At 39.4% G+C, this 23,419-nt stretch overlaps 3 protein-coding genes across 3 annotated transcripts; 2 read left to right on the top strand and 1 right to left on the bottom strand.

Moving 5' to 3' along the window:
• Positions 1-1,216: 1,216 nt before the first annotated feature.
• On the bottom strand, positions 1,217-5,945 carry LOC139632256 (olfactory receptor 13C2-like). Its single transcript, XM_071497091.1, has one exon. It carries the CDS (start codon positions 2,240-2,242, stop codon positions 1,217-1,219), a length of 1,026 nt encoding a protein of 341 aa, XP_071353192.1. The 5' UTR covers positions 2,243-5,945.
• A 4,750-nt stretch (positions 5,946-10,695) lies between these two features.
• LOC139632258 (olfactory receptor 13G1-like) lies at positions 10,696-13,742 on the top strand. Its single transcript, XM_071497093.1, has one exon. The coding sequence runs from the start codon at positions 11,129-11,131 to the stop codon at positions 12,065-12,067; it is 939 nt and encodes a 312-aa protein (XP_071353194.1). The 5' UTR covers positions 10,696-11,128; the 3' UTR covers positions 12,068-13,742.
• A 4,990-nt stretch (positions 13,743-18,732) lies between these two features.
• LOC139632253 (olfactory receptor 13G1-like) lies at positions 18,733-20,554 on the top strand. Its single transcript, XM_071497088.1, has one exon. The coding sequence runs from the start codon at positions 19,097-19,099 to the stop codon at positions 20,033-20,035; it is 939 nt and encodes a 312-aa protein (XP_071353189.1). The 5' UTR covers positions 18,733-19,096; the 3' UTR covers positions 20,036-20,554.
• The last annotated feature ends 2,865 nt before the right edge of the window (positions 20,555-23,419 follow it).

Genomic DNA, 23,419 nt, shown 5'->3' on the forward strand with positions numbered 1-23,419 from the left:
AGATAATAAAAGGAAAATTCTATGGCATTTTTGTATCTGTTCATGTTTTACAAGGGGTTTAACCTGAGCCATGCAATTTAACAATGATAGCAATCATATCACATCCATAAAGGCTTAGTAGAATACAGCTGTAAATAAAATAAAATAAAATAAAAATGAATGCAATTGTAACAGACTTGGTATCAGCCAAGATACAGCTTCAGGTATCGGCAGTGTTATCAGGAAGGACAAAAATGCTAGGGAAACCTCTCTGTTAAATATGTATACGTCTCAACTTGAAGTGTCTGCTCCGTCCCTTCTCATTTATAACTTATTACCACATAGAGTTTGGACAGCCTTTTTTATGAATTGATCTTATGATTACAGTCCAATAGAGTCCATTCTTTTCTGAAATGAACACATAACATATCAACATTTCTTAAACTAGTGGGTTGTGTCCTGGAGGAAGACTCAATTTCTCTGCTTAAAGGTCAAAAGTCAATGTAAATTATTTCAACCGTGTATTTTTGGTCTGGTCACAACTACATAAACCAGATACATGTGAGACATTGCCAGATCTAAGAAAAAAGGAGGTCAGGATTTAGCAGTGTTCAGGGATGCTTGATAAACAAGACTGACAATATAGTAACAATAGATATGTTTTATTAGTGTCAGTTCATTTTGTATTTGTTCATTTTGTATAAAAAAATAAAGGCTTGAGATATGCCTGATTTCTTTATAATAATTTTGAACTTCTTTTGTATTTTAACAGTAACATGACACACTCTAATTAACATGACTACTTGTCAGATCTCTACAGTGATTAATGGGGTCATTTAGAGCAATCAGCACAACAACAAGGCTGCAGACAGAAAATGTTTGAAAATTAATTTTCAGCTGTTTTCCTCTGTACCCTGCAACAGAAATTTGAACAGAAATTGAATATTGTGTGTAATAACATACATGGCATTATTTTTTTATAAGCATACAATAGGGTTCAGCACATTCAGTACACTTCGTTATACCAGATGGAAAAAATATTTTCCCTGCTGCTAAATATGGACTTAGCAACATGTTTTAAAATTATGTGGTTACCATTGTGACAGGTTTGGCTTTCAAGTTCTCCCCAATAAATATATTTTTGAGAAAGTTCTCAGTCCCTTACAGAATGAGATGGCTAATTAGAAGAATTAGAGGAAAGGAACATAATAAAAAGTTTGGTTTGTTGGTTGGTTTGTCATGCACTTACAGCTGAAACTTGAGTTTTTTGTGAAACAGTCCTTTTGTTCAATTGCTTCCACAAGCTTTCTCTCATGTCTTTACTTCTCAAGCAATATATAAGTGGATTTATCATGGGGGGGCATAGGCTATACAGCATGATAATTACTACACGCATATCAGCACTAAATTTAATGCCAACATTGCTGGCTAAATATACAAAACATCTGGGAAAATAGTAGAGTGAGATTACAATCAGTTGAGTACTGCAAGTGGACAGAGACTTTAAACGACCTTGTAAATTTGCTATCTTAAGTACTGCTATAATTATGCAGCAATAGGAGAAAATAATAAATGACAGAGGTCCCAGTAGCATAACCATTGCAAGTATAAAAGCAGGAAAGCCATAAGGGGCTCTGTCAGTGCAAGCCAGCATTGTTATACCAATATGATCACAGTAACAGTGATTGATAATGTTTGAGGCACAGTAAGGCAGAGGGTACGCCCTAATAACTAACATTAAACTGCCTGCATTTGCAACAATCCATGCAATAATACTGAGAATGCAGATAGTGGACTTTTTAAGAACAAGTGAATATCTGAGAGGATGGCAGATGGCCAAATACCTGTCTAAAGCCATTAGGAAGAGAATATAGGAATTCACTGTGCCAAGATAGTGAACAAAGTACATTTGGACAAAACAAGCAGTGAATGAGATGGTCTCTGATTGAAACCAATACTTACTAATGATCTTAGGTAAAGTGGTTGTGCTAAAGAGAATGTCACAAGCACTAAGATTCAGGATTATATAATACATCGGCTTATGAAGGCTACAGTCAATTACAAATAGAAATACAATTGTAGCATTGCCTATTAAAGTTAAGGAATAAACCAGAAACAATACGGCTGAGGCAAGACCTTGGTACTTTGGATGAAGTCCAGGGAATCCTGTAAGGATAAATTCAGTCACAACGCTATGATTTCCCTCTGGCATGATGGAGCTGGACTTTCCTAAACACGCTGAAAAGGAAATATGGGAACACATTTACAACACATTTATGAAAGTACTTCTCTAACATCAAATATTTATCATTGTAATTGATGAATCTTTTTTTTATTGTACCCTTTACAATTACACTATTACTATTACTATTAAATAATATCCTTCATATGTTTTTCCAATTCTTATTTTTCACACTAGTCTTTCAGCGTGTAACAAGTGTATACTACATTATAATGAATTATAGTAGCTAATTTTATGGATACCTCTCTAGTATGGCAGCATACTCTACGTACTCAGCTGCTGATTCATCTCTTAAAAAGACTTTGTACAACACACCTTATGATCAAGACATGGTATCAGTCTTTTTTTTTTATTCTCTGTGGATCACTAACAATCTGCCGACTAACCCCTCCTAGCACACTAATGGCAGTTTTATTTTGTTTTGTTTGTTTGTTTGTTTTTTTGTTTTAAATCAAGCTGAAAGATGCTGAAAGATGTCCATAATTTACTTTTAAGATAAGCAAAACATACAGTAAACCCACAGGAATCAGAGTTTGTGTATCATTCTAATTGAAACATTAATAGCAATTTTTGTTTCGTAATTTTCTTATTTCTCAGTGGTCATTAATATTGTAATATTGTAGGCCTATAATTAATGTAGTAAATAACATTAAATTGGTCACTGGGGAAAAACTGTATATACTATTCGTAGCAAGGAGCACTCACTCTATGTTGGCTAGTTGGAACAAACACTAATTCAATAATGCTAATGAATTATAAGTCCCACATGGGTAAATAGCATCACTTTGACAAAACCCCCATGTGTACCCAAATTGATACTGAGGGACGAGTGTTGATATCCCCATTGTTTAGTAGTGGTCTCTCAGTGCAAAGCATATGTTTCATCTGAGTGGATGTCTTTGTAGCATAAACCCCCAGGTTATAGTCCAATAAACATGAAATGTGAAGCCTGCTGGCTTTTGAGAAAGTCAGCTTGACCTCCGTCACAACCATTTGTTTCTTTTAAAAACATAGAAAAATCTTGGTGTGGATTTTGTTTTGTTTTTTATTAAAAATGTCAAAGATTTGCTGGTTACATCTTCTTGTGTAAGGATTTGGTGCCTTTCGACTTTTCATAACATTTTAAATTTAACATGGATTTTTCTTTTACCTTTTGTCCAAACAAACTACGGTCAATGAAGACAAATTTGGGTTTGGGGCTTTGTGATGGGCATTTTTCATTACTTCAGATAAGGAAAAATTATTTGACAGGTGACTGTACACCTAAGTCCTCCAATCTTAACGTGGAATGAACTATCTCAAGCAGTGTTTGCCTCTATGAACAAATATGCACACATAACATAAAAATTGAGGCTTAAGGCAACATGTATTGCTTCCTTGCAGGCTACTGTACATGTCTTCTTCCTGGCACTTCACAACTTTAACTTTTTAACTCTATGGAACTTAATTGTGATGTCAGGTTGTGTATGAAAAACAGAGTTGATGCTCACAAAAATAGTTTGAGAAAGCGTTTGTTGAGTTGAGTATTCACAAAGGTACAAAGACACAGAGGCCTACACCCACTTGCACACTTTAATCACACACTTGAGACCATTATTTCCATGAGACACTAACTAGCGTCCTCTTGGAACTCATTTGTGTTTTTGCTTGCTGACTATCATCAACAAACACCTCACTTAACCTCTAAGACAAAACTTTGTGATAGCTAATTGTGCTGAACATGTCATCAGTAGAAAGATTGTACATTACTTGCATTCATGTAGTGTGGGACACTAAAATTGCATTAGTTTGTTTTTTCAACTTTGCTGACAAATTAGGGTTTATCACATGCTAGTTTTGATGCAGTTAAACTACATGTTGGATCAGTTGTATTCACATAAAAAGTTTGATGACAGTGACAGAAACTGAACATCACAGAACTGTCTTTGTGTAGTTTACACGTATGGTGGAAACCTGTTTTGTTGATTTTATGTACTATGTATTTATGTATTACGAGCAGATCTTTTACACGCAGGTAAATCTGCTACTAAAAGCAGATTGACCCCTTTTCCACTGCCAGTTGAGTTTGTCTTTCTGTTTGGACTGAGGACACACAACTGCAAGGAGCAATGTCATCACATGTATTTAGAGCAGAAGCAGTGGAGGAAGAGTGAGCTGCTAGCCGGCCTGCAAACTGGTAAAAGCCTGTTACAGTGTGGGAGTCTCCGTATGAGATGTTTCGATCGGTGATTGTGTGTTTTTAAAACTTTTGGAGCTGCAGCTCAGTCTTTTATCCACAAGGCCAGTGTGGCTGCAGAGTTTCTGGTGTAACAGCACCATGCTGGACAGGTGACAGGCCTGTGCTACAAAAGATGTTACAGCAGGAAAAGAGGCGAAAATCAGCAGGTTCACCCGGGTTTAGTGTTTACACCAATGCTGATCGGAGCCGATTGGAGCCAGAGTCAATAAATACCCACGTCCACTGCAGAGTGGTTTAACCCGGGTGTGATTTCTGATTGAACCCTTTTCCATTGCTGACAAAAGCCCGATGTTCGCGGGTCTAAGCAGGTTTATTGACCAATGGAAAAGGGGCTTAAGTCTTGCATCACCAGGCCTACTTTATCTCCACAGCACTGTGTCCTGATGATGGACAATGATGAGGAATAGTCAGAAGATCACTAAAATTATAACCATTCATTCTGAGTGGAACATGGATGTCTGCACTAGTGGTGAGCTGCTCAAAACTCTGTCCAAACTCTGACAATGTCCACTACTGTGTTATTTGACAGGGAACCAGCAGATGGCAGAATTTATTTTAACAAGAGCTGGGACCAAATAAAAAGTATGTCAGTTTTGTTTGAGTTCAACTGAAGAAAATTATTTGACATACACTCATAAACATCAAACAGACACTCATTCAGAGAACTCAACATTCAAGGGTCAGTGGATCGAACTGGCAGGTACAGTTGCGTGTCGTCAGCATAAAATTGAAAAGAAACACCATGTCTTTGAATAATGTATATGCAAAATAAGCAACTGTGTTCCGAAAACTGACTCCTGAGGCGCACCCTTAACATTAGAAAAAGAAGAGACCTGGTTGTTCATAGAGACACAGAACCTCCTATTGGATAAGTAAGTTAAAAACAATACAACCCACCCAGTTCCTCAGTCTATCCAACAGGATGCTGTCATCAACTGTGTTGAAGGCTGTGTTAAGGTCCAGGAGTACAAGTACTGAGCACATGCCATCAGCAGCAGCCATTAAAAGGTCATCAGTAACATTGAACAGGGCAATCTCAGTACTGTGATATTTCCTGAAGCCTGACTCGAACTTTTCAAAGACATTGTTGTTTTCCATTGCAAAGAGAAGTTGCTTGGACACTGTTTTTTCTAAAAAAAATTTTATATAAAAGGCAATTTGGAAATTGGTCTGCAGTTTTGAGGGAAAGAGGGACACAACCATTAGACAAGGAACTGTTAAAAACAGGGAGTGAACTGGGACTGCCAGATTCTATTACTTTTAATAAAAACCTAGATGGTAAAATGTCAAGAGGGCTTGAGAACACTCTCATATGTGACACTGTATCTAAAGTTGAGACAGGGCAAAAGGGTAAAACTGGTTCAGGCTAAGTATTTGTGGGTGACAGACATCGGTTTAAAAGGCACTGATTGTAATTGGGGCTCTAAGAGAGTCAACTTTATCAATAAAATTAGATAAAAACATTTCACAGTCAGCAAAACTTTCAGCCGAGGAAAAGGGAAATCTAAGTTTGCAGACAAAATCATTTAAAATAAAAGTCCTACTGCATAATGATCTGACATGGAATAGAGCCATTTTAAGTGTATTTGTTCTGGGATCTGAATTTGCTGCATTTGATCGAATTTGAAATAGACTATAAATATTCTTGTGCGGAATGTCTTTCAGTTGACAGATCTGTGCAATATGATAAAAGGAATATCAGAACTATGTGAAACAGCATGGGGGAGAGAAGGCTTTATATGCTGGTGGGTGGCACTAGTGGACAGAATGGAGGATTCAAAGGGAGAGAAAAAGAGTTCAGTTCAGTGACCGGCGCTGTGTCCAGGTGTGCTGCTTTAGTGAGCTGTCATGCAGTGGAGATAGCATGAAGAATGTTTGCAGCTACAGCACAAGTGCCCTGTGGACTGGGGTGAATGTCATCTCAGTTAAAAAATGGTGCACGCTCCCAGAAAAAATGAAAGTTGTCAACTAAAACTATGCTGTGTGAGGGTCACTCAGATTGTAGCCATTTGTTAAGACTGAGCAGCTTTCTAAAATGTCCTAGACTTCAATGGAGATAGGGGATCAGCCCAGAGATAAAAACTGTTTTTGCAGCCTTTGAGTACTTGCTTTAGCACCTTGACCTGTTCGTTTGCAATGTCATTGGTCCCAACATGGAAAACAACATTTTTGGCATGATGTTTACTTAGAAAAGACAGGATCTGTTGGACCATGTCCAAAACCTTGCCACCAGGGAAGCAATATGTTGTGGCCGTCTTTGATTTAATGTTTCTGACTGTTGAATCACCAATAACCAACAAAGCAGGATCTTGCTCATTCAGTATAAAGAATTTGTTGGTCAGCTGGAGGGCCTGAGGTGGATGGGAGTGAGAGAGGAGTTTCCTACTATGTTTACCCTTACAGGCAGCAGTCCATGGCTTCCTTTGGCTAGGACTGGAGCTAACCAGGCCTTGACCTTAGCTATCAGCAGGGTCCAGAGGTCTGGAGCCTGGGTAAGCGGTAACATCCAGATATGGGACAGTTTCGTCCAGTTCTTTGACAGTTGAGGTGTTGGCAGCAGTGCCCACAGTGACCAAGGAGTCAAGTATCCATTCCTCATCTGTGATCTGATAGAGGATGGATATTCTCCCTTCCAACTTGGAGATTTTCTGGGTCAGGAGGAGACAGATGTTGCACCCAGATGGTGAGGTAAGTGGAGGCATGACTTAGGATATGATCCTGGGATGGCCCGGGGAAAGAAACAGCAGCTATGGTCAGTAAATGGAAACATGGCAGGAGAAAATGATACGATCCTGAGTGTGGTAGGCTGGCAGTGTCACATGGCAAGACTCACCACAAGGGCTCCACGACAGGAGATGACTTGTAGCATTATACACAGGAGAGGCTGCTGGAAGCAAAACTCACTTGCACAGGCCCCAAAACTGGGCCTGCTGTGATGGATCAGCCTCCAGTAAGCAGTTTAGGTAGCTGTAACTTCCTCCTGTTTGGTGGCGATGGCGTAGAAGAGTGGTGGTAATACAAACTGTACTTGTTGGCTCAGAGTTTAGCTTTTACTTTTGGGGACTGTTCTGCTTACCCGCATGGCTTTGCCTTTTAGAGCACTGTCAGTCCTTTCAGAACTGCCTTACCTCATGGAAGGTTGTCTGCACCCGCAACTCTGTTTGCCTTCTTAGCACTGTGGTTTTTTATTGTGTGTGTAGCTGATGTTATTGGGGGGGGTTATATATGTGTATATTTTGTTGTGTGCATCCACTCGCCATTCCTATCGTGAATGTAGGCTCTACAGATGCACTGCTCTACCCCCACACACTTGTCGGTACTCTGGATGAGGTTTGTATGGTTAGTTTTTCAGTGCCACTGAAGTGCCGCCAATGGTGGCCACAGTGACCTCTCAGTCTGTTTCTGAACGTGTGCAGAATGAGATAGAGGCTCTGGACTTGTCTCTATTGCCGGCTGAGCAGCAAAATAAGGTAAGATCTCTTCTCACACAGTACCACTCTGTCTTTTCTGCCTATAATGGAGACCTGGGTTGTAGTGACCTGATACCCACGAGATCCCTCTCTTAGACAATGTCCCTGTTAGGCAACGCTATAGGCGAATTCCTCCATCTGAGTATGAGGCAGTCAAAGACCATATTAATCAGCTGCTGAGGGCTCAGGTAATCAGGTAGAGTAGCAGTCCTTGTGCCTCACCCATAGTGCTAGTTAAAAAGAAAGACGGTAGTCTGCACATGTGTGTTGACAACTGGTAACTCAACAGCAAAACCAGGAAGGATGCCTTACCATTGCACCATATCAATGAGTCCTTGGATGCGTTGACAGGGGCTCTCTGGTTTTCAACCATGGACCTTTCCAGTGGTTACAACCAGGTCCCCGTCTCTGAATCTGATCACCCCAAGACGGCCTTTTGTACACCATTTGGCCTTTCAGAGGTTGATGCGGCGGATATTTGGTGATCAACAGTGCCAATCTGTGCTGCTATACCCTTGAGCAACATCTTGAGAGGTTGGAAACGGAGGGTTTTGCCAAGTTGGCAGCCCCCTTGCATAAGTTAGTTGCAGAGCTGGCAGGCCAAAAATCTAAGTGTGCAGACCAAACAGTCTTGGCTCACTGGACAGAGGAATGCCATAGGAGCTTTGAGGCATTAAAAACTAGGCTCATCACTGCACCTGTGTTGGCTTATGCTGATTTTTCCCTTCCATTTATTTTGGAAGTGTATGCAAGCCATGGAGGTCTTGGAGCTGTTTTGTCACAGGAGCAGGACGGTAAGGTTAGGCCCATAGCCTACAGCCTACAGTGGCCAACAGAGCACAACATGCGTAATTATAGCTCGAAGAAGTTGGGAGTTCCTGGCCCTAAAGTGGGCAATGACTGAAAAGTTCAGGGAGTATCTGTTGGGCCACAAATGTTTAGTCTACACTGACAACAACCCACTGAGCCACCTGTCATCTGCTAAGCTTGGTGCCACAGAGCAACGCTGGGCGCCACAAGGGCGCCCCCTTCGACTTTGAGATAAAATACCACTCAGGTCGAAGCAATAAGAACGCTGATGCTCTCTCCCATCCGTATCCGTCTGGGCCACCAGACATGGAAGCCATGGTCCATGGCATGCTGCTTCCCAAACCCTTGCAGCAAGCCCTGCAGGCAGGACACACTGAGGCAACACAAACTGTTGTTATAGCCTTGCCTCACCGACCCCTGGTCTTTCACCCTGATTGAGCTGAGCCAGTATTTCAACTGTTGTTGTCAGTTGCCGTAGAGGCAGATGTGCTGACAGAGGTACATCAGGGTCACGGTCATCAAGGGATCAAGAGAACCCAACAGCTCCTGCGACAGCGGTTTTATTGGCAAGGCATGTCTGCAGAGGTTGCACAGAGGTGCCAGACATGTGAAAGGTGCCAGGTGGCCGAGGATAATCGGCCGACAATTCATAGATTCATGGGGTACTTGTTGGCCTCCCAATTAATCCTTGCTATTGACCTCACAGTTCTGGAACCCAGCCCTAGTGGGCTGGAAAATGTCCTGGTGATGACTGATGTATTAAGTAAATATACACTGACTGTTCCTTCTCTTGTCCAATGTGCCGACACGGTGTCGCAAGTTTTGATTGCAGAGTGTTGTATGGAGTATGGAGTCCCTGGCTGGATACATTCTGACCAGGGCTGGAGTTTTGAGGGCTCTTTGATTCAGCAACTCTGTGGCTTTTGTGGAATAGAAAAGTCTCGCACAACCCCATATCATCCACAGGGGAATTGGCAATGTGAGCATTTTAATAGGACACTTCACAACTGCGCACACTGCCTGCATTGCGGAAGCATGACTGGAGCTCTTGCCTTCCCTGGGTCCTATACTGTTACAACACGACCCTCCATCAAGCAACAGGTGAGTCTCCATTCATGCTGATGTTTGGCCTAGACTTATCCATGAATCGGTTCAGGAGCATCAAACCCGGCTTCAAATAGTCTTTGAGGGGGCTCGGGAAAGGTTGAACGCTGCAGCAGAGTGCCAGAAGAAAACCCATAACTAGCAGGTCAGGGATGTTCCTCTGAAGGAAGGTCAGTTGTTCTGGTTGCAAGACTGCAGTGTAAGGGGGCGCCATGTAATCCAAGACCAGTGTATCAAGTATTGAAGGCACCACAGGGAGGAGGGTCAGTTTACACCATCGCCCCTAGGGATGACCACACCAAGGTAAGGCATGTCCATCGTACCCTGTTGAAGGCCGTGGTTAGAGCTGAAGCTCCAGGTGGTGCCTCGTGATGGTGATTTGTACGTCTTGGGGCCTGAGGCCCCTCTGACCACCCCACCATCGAGCAGCCACAGGGACCCAAACAACCCCCCAGTTGTCGCTTCCACAACCTAGTCCACACAATTACTGCCGGTGGGTCCTCTGTTCTATGCGCTGAGCTGTTGCGGCACTGCACATGTGGCAAACGGTGTGTGTGTGTATGTGTGTCTGAAGGTCGCAGCAGAAGCACTCAGCTGCCCGCTAGACCACTGTTGCTTTGCCTGCAGGGAATTGCTTTGAGTGCAGGGATTTTTGACAATTTGCCTGTCCTTGCAATTGCTGTACTTTTGGGGACCGTTCTGCTTTTGCTGCACTGCTTGGCTTTTTGGAACACTGTCGGCCCTTTCAGAACTACCTTGCCTCGTGAAAGGTTGTCGGCACCCGCAACACTGTTTGCTTCAGCCTGTCAGCCTTCTTAGCCCTGTGTTTTTTTTATTGTGTGTGTGGATGATAGATGCTATTTGGGGTGGGGGGGTGGGGGGGATTATATGCGTGTATATTTTGTTGTGTGGGTCCACTCGCCGTATGTGAGTGTCTGCATGTAATTAAGTTTAGATGTTATTTTATTTTGTTCTGTAGGAATTTCAGTTTTTCCCTGAAATAACAATATGAATGCCACTTGATACCTCTCAAATCAACATCCAATGTGACTGGTGGTAGGCCCTGTCCAATGAAACTGTTGTGGTGAGCCTTAAAAGCCTAAATCCTTCAAGGTATCTGGTAAACAGTGTTGTTGAGAAAGCTGTTTGAGGGAGCTCAGTTAGATCTGACTGACTGTGACTGACTGACTGGTTATGATTTGCAACATGTTGAAGGATCTTTTGCTTTGAGAACAGTTTTTTTTTCATTATTCTTCTTTTCGTTTTGTTGATGTTTTGTTAAATATGCCTTTACATAATGCTTCAATCACAGTAACAGAATTTATCATAGGTGGTTTTGACAAAACTAAAAGGCCTATGTTAGTTGGTGTATTAATATTGATTACCTATGTTCTAGCTGTTGTAGCCAACATGGTAAACATCCTCTGCATTGTTTTTGACAAGAGATTACACAAACCAATGTATCTTCTGATTTGCAACCTTGCTATTGTTGATATTCTGTACACCTCCAGTGCTAGTCCAACAATGATTGGGGTTCTAGTTGCTGGTGTTAATACCATATCCTATGTACCATGCTTTATTCAAATGTTTGCTCTCCACTTGGGAGGGACGATGGAGATGTTTGCTTTATCGGTTATGGCATTTGATCGACTGGTTGCTATCAGTTGTCCTTTTCAGTACCACAGTTATTTAACAAATTCACGTACCCTAGTCCTTACCTATATCCTGTGGATTCTTGCCTGTTGTATTGTGGCTATTTTGCCTGCAACTCTGATTCCTCTCCCTCACTGCCACTCAACACTGAAATACACTTTCTGTGACTTTCCTGCCATAATGCGAACCACTTGTGTCAACCCCAGTTACTATTTCAATATGATTACCATCATATTATTTTTTCTCTTATTTTTCACTTTCAGTTTTATTTGCCTGTCCTATTTTGGAATCATATATTTTGTTAAATTATCCTCAAATAGTGAGAAAATGAAAATAGGAAGCACTTGTTTGAGTCACTTGATTGTGGTAGCATGTTATTACTGTCCAGTATTCATCACCTTTGTCTTGACCAGGATAGGTGTGGTATTAACTCTTGAGGCACGCCATGGCTTAATGATCGGGACCCTCCTCGGACCATCTCTTGTAAATCCTTTTGTGTACTGTCTTAGAACAAAAGAAATTAAAAACAAGATCTTCAAGATATTCAAATACAGTGAGATATCTCAGTAGATTCTTGTGAAATGTGAATTCACTTCCTTAAAAATGTTGCTAAAATGATGGAATATATTGATCCATGTATTTTCTAAACTATTTGTGGTTCTTGTCAGGGTTGTGAGGGACAAGAGCTTATTCTAACTAAAATTGGGTGGACAGGTCAGCAAATACAGAAAAACAAATTTACAGTCATAATCACATGTACCTGCAATTAACAACGAACCAAACATTCATCTCTTTTCTGGTCTTTTTTGTGAACAATTGTTTATTGAATCATGTTGACAAAACAAACAACAATGGAAAAAAGAGCATGTGTACATAAACATATTGGCCTCTGAAATAAATTAAATTAATAAATTTATTTGTGGTATATTGTACCTACACCGTAAGGCTTTCTGGTGTAAATTTACAGTAGTTAAATGGCAGCAGCTTTGCCTGTAAATTACTGTATTTTTTACAGTTTCTTAAGATATTTTAGATGACAGTTTTTCACTGGAAATGCAGGTGCAGTTCTTTACTGTATTCTTTCAAATTTACAACACAATACCAAATATTTATTGAAATAAAAACATGACAATTTTTAATTCAAATAGCAGTGAATACAACATTGGGTGAGTGAATGAGTGAGTGTGCATCTGTATGTGAGTGAGTGAGTAAGTGAGTGTGTGTGATGCATGAGTGTGTGAAAGATCAAAGTCCCATTTGTCACTGAGCTTCTTGATGAGTGTGTAGTCATGCAGGTTCACTGATGTTGTCTTCTTTTTGACCATGTTCCTGCTCTTCTTGGTCTGCACCTTCTCATGTCTCACTTTTGTGCCACTGAGGATTAATATCAGTGCAGATTCTGACAAACAATTTCGAACAAATTAAATGTTCATCTTGAAATATCTCTCACAAAACATTTTTTGAGTTCTTGATGAATGGGATGAAAATGTAGACACCTCAAGGAACCTTTTGTCACAGTTTCTATATGGACAAGAAACCCTCTATAATTTACTCTCTATAATGTGTGCCTTGTATGTATAACACCTTACAGAAATATCTATATGACAACACAGTGTGTCATTAATAATGCATCTTTGCAACTTTTTGGCACAAACAACAAAACAGTGAATGTAGAGCGTGGTTCTGTGTCTTCATAAAGTCTGTAGTAACTGCAAAACAAAGCATTAGGTTAGACTTACCACCTCACTACATTAGTTTAATTAAATTATCTTTCAGCAAAAGAAACAGTGTTGTTTCATGGTATTGTAAACTGAGACAAAATACTGACATGCTAATTTTAGCGAGCTAAAAAACTGCATGAAGCTTTTCAATGACTAAGACTGTCCTAATTGGCAGAAAATTCAACTGGAGAAAGTTTCATGCTGATTTCATTTACTTCCTTGACGGGGATAATGGTATGACCTTTGCTAATATTTTGACAGTTTGAGGCAGAATATAAATTGTGACATGCCTTACATAATCGAGGTTGTCTCATCAATACAGCTCTGGACATCTGTGACAAAAGGCTAAGCAGGTTGTAGTGAGGCTGTGTCTTTGTGGTGACAGAGACTGGTTGGTGTGAGTGCTCCAAAGGTGAAATCCAGAAAATAAAATGCAAGCCCAACCCTTTTGCAAGATCTTGTTCTGTCAGTTCATTTAAAAATTTTAGACCCACCCTTTTTTTTTCGCTTTCTTCACTTTTTTCGTAGTTTCGCTTTCCAAAGATGCTGAGCATCTTTGGAAAGCGAAACTACTGTAGATAATGGCATTCTCTGAAAGTGCTGTAATCACGTTTTTTTTCTCCCAGATTGCATTGCAGTTTCCAGAATGGCACTTGATTACACAAACACAGCAGAATACTGTTCAGATTTCACTGCAAATTTACATCAAAATTTTACATAGTGTATCTATATACTTAACTACTATGCAAATGGCAACAATATGCAGGCATGGATGCCATATACTTCAACTTGGGATGTCTGCACAGGTCAACCTGCATCTTCCTAATTCATATACATTCCTATGTGCAGAAACATCCAAATGCACATGCCTGCACATACATAAGCTCAACTAAATGCCAAAAATGAGCAATAATCATCATTCATTTCCCTCCCTAGAGAGTGATCTACCGCCCCCACCACTCACCCCAAACCAAGTTCTTCTCCCTCCTCTGGCAAGAGATTCAACAACTAAGAGAGCTTCAGACCAAGATCTTAAGGTCTTCCCTTTGACACTATGAGACCATGCAACAGAGAGCTCTAATGTTGAAATATCTTATCACAAGTACCACCAGTGACTTAATGGTGGTTTCCACTGTATGACCAGGATTTTCTTTGCAGCAGTTAGGCTAGACAGCCAAATTCTTTTTTCTTCGACAAACATGGGGAGCTGAAAACTATAATTTAGCAAACATATAAAAGGACAACGTGTAATCTCCTTATTCAGAATTTCTGATAATGATTAAATAACTTGTGACTAAAAGGACCATACCTCAGGGCAATCCCAGAACATACGTGTGAAAGTATCCAAACAATCTTGTGAACAGAACTGACATAAAGGAGATGAGACAAACCTAGGCCAATATTATAGGTATTATATAAATTCTATGTATAAATCTTAACTGAATAGTTTGATGATTAGGATTTTTTGAGGCTTGTCTAATATTCCTTCAGACAGTTTCCCAAGCTACACTGTATTGCCAAAAGTACTCACTTACCCATCCAAATAATTGAAATCAGGTGTTCCAATCACCTCCATGGCCACAGGTGTATAAAATCCAATCACCTAGGCATGCACACTGTTTCTACAAACATTTGTGAAAGAATGGGTTGCTCTCAGGAGCTCAGTGAGTTCCAGCGTGGTACTGTGATAGGATGCCACCTGTGCAACAAGTCCAGTCGTGAAATTTCCTCGCTCCTAAATATTCCACAGTCAACTGTCAGTGGTATTATAACAAAGTGGAAGCAATTGGGAACGACAGCAACTCAGCAACGAAGTGGTAGGCCATGTAAACTGACGGAGCGGGGTCAGCGGATGAGTAGAGGGCTTCATGGAATGGGTTTCCATGGCCGAGCAGCTCCATCCAAGACATACATCACCAAGTGCAATGCAAAGCATCGGATGCAGGGGGGTAAAACACGCCGCCACTGGACTCTAGAGCAGTGGAGACGCATTCTCTGGAGTGACGAATAGCACTTCTCCATCTCGCCATCTGATGGATGAGTCTGGGTTTGGCAGTTGCCAGGAGAACGGTACTTGTCTGACTGCATTGTGCCAAGTGTAAAGTTTGGTGGAGGGGGGATTATGGTGCTGGGGTTGTTTTTCAGGAGCTGGGCTTGGCCCCTTACTTCCAGTGAAAGGAACTCTGAATGCTTCTGCATACCAAGAGATTTTGGACAATTCCATGCTCCCAACTTTGTGGGAACAGTTTGGAGATGGCCCCTTCCTCTTCCAACATGACTGTGCACCAGTGCACAAAGCAAGGTCCATAAAGACATGGATGAGAGAGTTTGGTGTGAATGAACTTGACTGGCCTGCACAGAGTCCTGACCTCAACCCGACAGAACACCTTTGGGATGAATTAGAGCACAGACTGAGAGCCAGGTCTTCTCGTCCAACATCAGTGTGTGACCTCACAAATGTGCTTCTGGAAGAATGGTCACAAATTCCCATGAACACACTCCTGAACCTTGTAGACAGCCTTCCCAGAAGAGTTGAAGCTGTTATAGCTGCAAAGGGAATACACTGATGATACGGTTCCCTTGGTCTTGTTGTTATTGTATAGTTGCTGTGTGACTTCATGTTTAAAGAGAGAGAGAGACAAAAAGTTAGGGAGACAGCAGGCATCCCTGACCGCAGCCTCCTAGAGATTTGGAAATATGGTGAGCAGGTATTGCCTGATAAAACCGTTGCACCTGGATTGGAATAAAGAACTTTAATGTACTTGATTGATTGTTCTTCAAAACCAATATCATCTAACAAGGCCCAGAGGTAGTTCCATTCTAGTCTATTGTATGCCTATCCGTGCAAGAGATAAAATTCCACATGTGGTCAAACCGTCTAAAGAGTCAGGAGTTGAGTGTAAAATATGTAATAGTCTTCTTAGATTATCAGAGCTAAAGCAGCCTTTCACAAAGCCTGTTTGATCACAATGGATTTTCAAGTTTTCTAAGATATTTGTTAAGATGGCAAACTAATACTTTAGCATATATCTTCATATCTACGTTAATTAGTGATATGAGCCGGTAGCTAGAACGTAAAAAGCCTTTTCAAAGAGATGTATTTATCATTTCCAGAAGCTAATTCAGGCCAAAACTCAATATAAACCTCAGTAGGAATAATCTTTGTTACAGTTTGTTCACATTTAAGTCAGTAAATTAAATCTCTATACATATTTTTATTGAAAGTAATTTCAGATGTGTAAAGTTTCTTGTAAAAATAAGAGAAGACTACATTAATTTCGGTTGGAGTATTTACTATATGAACTTCTGGAGCCATTGCTCATTAGAACAAAAGCAGAGGGCTAACTGATGTGAGGGCCTGTTACCATTAAAGTAGTGATGTTCTCTAGATCTTTGAATTAACTTCACTTTTGCTCTAAATAAAGCATTCAGCTCATTTTTAACCAATGTTAAGCTCAACTGTTCATGAAGGGCAAGAGGAGCTTTGCTGTGCTTTCTCTAAAGATACCAACTGTCTCTCCAGTTCAAGCATCCTCTGTTGTCGAGAGCGGTTTAAAAATGATGTGAAATCATTTTTTAGGAAACCCTTAATTGCGTCCCAAATGTATCTAAAGTCTTCCACTGATTCCACATTGAGAGAGACAAATTCATGTAGTTTAGATTGAAACCGAGAGCAAAAAATCATTATTTGGTATCAAAGCAGTACTAAATCCCCAGCATGGTGCTTTTTGTTTGGTTACTGATAATAAAAAGTTTGCTTTAATTGCATGGTGGTCAGACAGTGAAGCCAAAATAATGTCTGCTGTTTGTACTATTGAGCAAAGTGTCTTAGAAACAAAAATGTAGTCAATTCTTGAGTATGATTTATCCCTATTGGAAAAAAAACCTCTACTCTTTAGCTACTGGATTACAAAACCTCCAGATATCCAACAAACTGAGGTCTCACATACACTGCTGCAAGGCCTTGGAGCAGGACAGCTGAGATCTGCTGGCTATGAGATACGATTTATGTCATATTGGATTTACTATTGTGTTCATATCTGTACCAATGGTATAATAATGATCTGATAAATCACTGAACATATTGGATAATGTTGAATTTTTAATTTTTAATTGTTTATCATATTCTGCTGGTGCGAAAGTGCGAACAAAAACAATTCTCATATTGGATATTACTGCTTTGATAAAGGCAGTCCTGCCTTCATTGTCATTACCGGAGTCAGTAATGTTTATATCTATGAACACCGGATTACAATTATAACACCTCTTGTTTTGTCATCTGATGAGGATGAGGCTACTGTTACTGAAACTGTTCACTGACTCCTTAGTAAGGTGTAATTCCTGAATCAACCCAATATCATAATAATAATAATATAGTGTTTTGGCCACAACATCACTTCCATTTGTGGTCTACCCAAAATATAACGGGGAGAAAAAAAAAATCATGAAAATACATATATTTCTGTTTTTTTTCCCATTATGCTATTAAATCAGTGTCATTCAAAGCAAAAGTCCATTACAATATAATCCCAAAAAGATACGAAAAAGGGGAAAAAGGAGGAAAAAAGAAATAATGTGGTGAAAGAAAATGTTATGTACCGTCCTGGGAAAGGTGAGTTGGTCATCATGACATGTCTGCTCCAGCATTCAGGTCCGGCAGAAAGTCCAGGTTCAGGTTGTTTGCAAATCTTTCTGCATCATCCACACTTTTAAAGAGCATAATTTCCTTACCGATGGTTACCTTAAGAGTTGCTGGATTAACATTAGAAATGGAAGAGACCTGGTTGCTCACAGAGACACAGAACCTCCTATTGGATAAGTAAGATAAAAACCATTCAACCCACCCAGTTCCTCAGTCTATCTAACAGGATGCTGTCATCAACTGTGTCGGAGGCTGTGTTAAGGTCCATAGCTATTCAATTTCAGAGCATTACTCCGTGGTTTACATGCGATTCAGCTCTGGAAGTTCCTTTATCAATAAGTTCTCTCTCCCTCCCACTCTCCTGCTCTCCCTGTTCAGTGTGTCTTATGTTAAGTTATTCCCCTGCCTCCTCTACTAATAATGATGCATGCAATGAAAGTACTTTACTTGTCTGGCCCCGCTGTTGCGGTCCAGCTAACAGCTAAGCTGACATTCATCTCTTTGGACAGTGGGAGGAAACCTGAGCACCAGAAGAAAACATGCAAACTCTACAAGCAATTCTGCAAAGTCACCTGTCAAAATATATTGTGACACAAACATACTGTGTCTGACATTTGTTTGGTTTTATAAATACTGGTTAGTCTACAAAATTGCATACTTATCAGCGTTACCAATTGCTTGTTAACATTTTTTACGTCAATAAACTGTGTTTGAAGCTGTGTAGGTGTGTACAAAAAAAAAGAAAGGAAGAGCAGACACAAAAAATGTGACCCTGGTTTCCTAAATAAGTCTGTGAAGATTCTCAGTCATAACATATATGAGGAGTCATTTGGGCTTGGGACTTTTTTGGTGGGCATTTTTCATTTTTTTTCACATTTTGAATTTTCTACTTGAACAAACAAAGCACTCATTCACCCTTACACTCACACACCAGTGGCAGCCTTTGTGTGCATATCCACCTGGGAACTCATCACTCAAACTCAAATCAACATCAAGTGCAACTGGAGGAGGGCCCTGTCCAATTAAAGTTCCTGTTGTAGTGAGCCTTAAAGCCTAAGTCCTACAAGGTATCTGCTAAACTTTGTTGTTGAGAAAGCTGTTTGAGGGAGCTCAGTTAGCTCTGACTGACTGTGACTGACTGACTGGTTATGATTTGCAACATGTTGAAGGATCTTTTGCTTTGAGAAAGGTTTTTTCATCATTATTCTTTTTTTTTTTGTTGATGTTTTGTTAAATATGCCTTTACAAAATGCTTCAATCACAGTAACAGAATTTATCATAGGTGGTTTTGACAAAACTAAAAGGCCTATGTTAGTTGGTGTATTAATATTGATTACCTATGTTCTAGCTGTTGTAGCCAACATGGTAAACATCCTCTGCATTGTTTTTGACAAGAGATTACACAAACCAATGTATCTTCTGATTTGCAACCTTGCTGTTGTTGATATTCTGTACACCTCCAGTGCTAGTCCAACAATGATTGGGGTTCTAGTTGCTGGTGTTAATACCATATCCTATGTACCATGCTTTATTCAAATGTTTGCTTTCCACTTGGGAGGGGTGATGGAGATGTTTGCTTTATCGGTTATGGCATTTGATCGACTGGTTGCTATCAGTTGTCCTTTTCAGTACCACAGTTATTTAACAAATGCACGTACCCTAGTCCTTACCTATATCCTGTGGATTCTTGCTTGTGGTTTTGTGGTTATTTTGGCTGCAACTCTGATTCCTCTCCCTCACTGCCACTCAACACTGAAATACACTTTCTGTGACTTTCCTGCCATAATGCGAACCACTTGTGTCAACCCCAGTTACTATTTCGGTATGGTTACCATCATATTATTTTTTCTCTTATTTTTCACTTTCAGTTTTATTTGCCTGTCCTATTTTGGAATCATATATTTTGTTAAATTATCCTCTAATGGTGAGAGAAAGAAAATAGGAAGCACTTGTTTGAGTCACTTGATTGTGGTAGCATGTTATTACTGTCCAATATTTGTCACCTCCGTCTTGACCAGGATAGGTGTGGTATTAACTCTTGAGGCACGCCATGGCTTAATGATCGGGACCCTCCTCGGACCATCTCTTGTGAATCCTTTTGTGTACTGTTTTAGGACGAAAGAAATTAAAAACAAGATCTTCAAGATATTCAAATACAGTGAGAAATCTCAGTAGATTCTTGTGAAATGTGAATTCACTTTCTTAAAAATGTTGCTGAAATGATGGAATGTATTGATCCGTCTATTTTCTAAACTATTTGTGGTTCTGGTCAGGGTTGTGAGGGACAGGAACTTATTCTAACTAAAATTGGGTGGACAGGTCAGCAAATACAGAAAAACAAATTTATGGTCATAATCACACGTACCTGCAATAAACAACTAACCTACAAACCAACAACACAATACTGCTCACAGTTTTGTCAGTCAATTACTGTGTATTTACAGTATGTAGCTTTATTTCAATGTAGAGTATATATTTTGTATTCAATGATAATGAAGGAATGTTAATATGGTACAATTACTTCTACAACTATTGGTGGTACTACTACTACTACTACAACTAATAATAATAATAATAATAATAATAATAATAAACAAAATAATGAAAAGGGACAACATTCATTATGCAGTTCATTTTCAAAAACATGACAATTTTTAATTCGAATAGCAGTGAATATAATATTGGATCAGTGAATGAGTGAGTGTGCATCTGTATGTGAGAGAGTGAGTAAGTGAGTGTGTGTGTGTGTGTGTGTGTGCATGGGTGTGTGAAAGATCAAAGCTTCTTGATGAGTGTGTCGTCATGCAGGTTCACTGATGTTGTCTTCTTTTTGACCATGTTCCTGCTCTTCTTGGTCTGCACCTTCTCATGTCTCACTTTTGTGCCACTGAGGATTAATATCAGTGCAGATTCTGACAAACAATTGAGAACAATTAAATGTTCATCTTGAAATATCTCTCACAAAACATTTTTTGAGTTCTTGCTAAATGGGATGAAAATGTAGACACCTCAAGGAACCTTTTGTCACAGTTTCTAAATGGATACCCTCTATAATTTGCCCTCTATAATGGGTGCCTTGTATGTATCGCACCTGACAGAAAATTCTACATGTTAACACAGTGTTTCATTAATAATGTATCTTTGCAACAGTATGTAAAGTTAAATAACTTGTGACCAAAAGGACCGTACCTCAGGGCAATCCCAGAACATACGTGCAAAAGTACCAAAACAATCTTGGGAACAGAGCTGACATCAAGGAGATGAGACAAACCTAAGCCAATGTTATAGGTGTTAAATAAGTTCTATGTACAAATCTTAACTGAATAGTTTGATGATTAGGATTTTTTGAGACTTGTCTAATATTCCTTCAGATGGTTTCCCTAGCTATTTTTGGAGAAATCGAACCATAGTCATTTAGCCAGGTTGTTTGCATTGAAAAATAACCTTTTCAGTATAAGGGAATACATTGATAATACAGTTCCCTTTGTCTTGTTGGTATCGTACCGTCACTGTGTGAGTTCATGTTTAGAGAGTTCAGAATTCCATGACACTCCATACCGAGCTGCAAGTATAGTAAAAATGAAAAACCAAGGAAGTTATTTTGTTGCTGTAACTCTTGAAATGTATGGAGACCATTAGGATTAAACAATTGTCCAAGTAAGTGAATTCCATTGTTTGACCATACTGGGTAGGCCACTGTACGACCACCAAGCAAAAAATTATAGTTATGAAATATTGGGGTATGATAATGCCACTTTTTTTTAAAATTAGTATTGTTGGTCACTAGATTCCAAGTTATTAAGACATTTGAAATAATAGAACCAAACTGCATTTTAGCTTTTTTTGAGGGGCACCTCTGCACAGATTAAATTTTGTAGTCTGTGAGGGTGTGGGATCTAACCAAGATTTTATAATGTGCAGAACAAAGGACCAGTAATAAGTTTTAAAGTCAGGAATCCCCCAGCGTCCAACTGATTTCTCTTTCTGGAGAATTAAATCCAAGGTCTTTTATTGTTCCAAATAAAATTAGTGATTAAGATACGTAATTAATCCCAGTACCCAATCTGTGGATTCAGGTGAAGCATAGAAGCAAGAAAATTAACTTGGGGAGATATCATCATTTTTTGATTGAGATTCTGGCATCAAAAGATAAAGGTCTTGACATCCACTTCCCCAAGTCCATTTTAATCTTATTAAAAACTGTATGGTTATTAATGACAGTAGTTTCTAGAATTTGATAAATATCCAACCCCAGATATTTCAAATGATTAACAATTGGAATATTAAAATGATTTAAATCATCAACAAAGCTACTAAAAGATAGAAAAGCAGATTTTTGCCAGTTTATTTTATACCTGGAAATGATACTAAAATTTGAAAATAACTTAAGGATATGATTAAACAATTGTGAAAGTTTACTAATAAAATGAAGTACATTATCTGCATGAAGAGAGATAGGATGAATAGTGGAATGTTTTGTTACAGGCATGATCTTGGTAGACTGACATATTTTTTGAACAAGAGGCTCAAGAGGGATAAGAGAAAAAGTTAGGGAGACAGCGGGCATCCCTGACTAGAGCCATTAGAGATTTGGAAATATGGTGAGCAGGTATTGCCTGATAAAACCATTGCACCTGGATTGGCATAAAGAACTTAAATGTACTTGATAAATTGTTCTCCAAGACCCATATCATCTTACAAGACCCAGAGGTAGTTCCATTCTAGTCTATTGTATGCCTATCCGTGCAAGAGATAAAATTCCACATGAGGTCAAACCGTCTAAAGAGTCAGGAGTTGAGTGTAAAATATGTAATAGTCTTCTTAGATTATCAGAGCTAAAGCAGCCTTTCACAAAGCCGGTTTGATATTTGATATTTGTTAAGATGGCAAGCTAAACCTTTAGCATATATCTTCATATCTATGTTAATTAGTGATATGAGCCGGTAGCTAGCACATAATGTTGGGTCTTTCTATTTTTTAAGAAGCAAGGAAATGAATGGTGTATTTTTTTGTTTTAAAAAAAGTCTTTTCAAAGAGATGTATTTATCATTTCCAGAAGCATGGGACCTAATTCAGGCCAAAACTCAATATAAACCTCAGTGGGAATAATCTTTGTTACAGTTTGTTCACATTTAAGTCAGTAAATTAAATCTCTATACATATTTTTATTGAAAGTAATTTCAGATGTGTAAAGTTTCTTGTAAAAATAAGAGAAGACTACATTAATTTCGGTTGGAGTATTTACTATATGAACTTCTGGAGCCATTGCTCATTAGAACAAAAGCAGAAGGCTAACTGATGTGAGGGCCTGTTACCATTAAAGTAGTGATGTTCTCTAGATCTTTGAATTAACTTCACTTTTGCTCTAAATAAAGCATTCAGCTCATTTTTAACCAATGTTAAGCTCAACTGTTCATGAAGGGCAAGAGGAGCTTTGCTGTGCTTTCTCTAAAGATACCAACTGTCTCTCCAGTTCAAGCATCCTCTGTTGTCGAGAGCGGTTTAAAAATGATGTGAAATCATTTTTTAGGAAACGCTTAGTTGCGTCCCAAATGTATC

The sequence above is a fragment of the Trachinotus anak genome, unplaced genomic scaffold (assembly GCF_046630095.1).
Source record: "Trachinotus anak isolate AG129_WGS33_773 ecotype Australia unplaced genomic scaffold, CSIRO_AGI_Tana_v1 ptg000014l, whole genome shotgun sequence".
NCBI classification, from domain to species: Eukaryota; Metazoa; Chordata; class Actinopteri; order Carangiformes; family Carangidae; genus Trachinotus; species Trachinotus anak.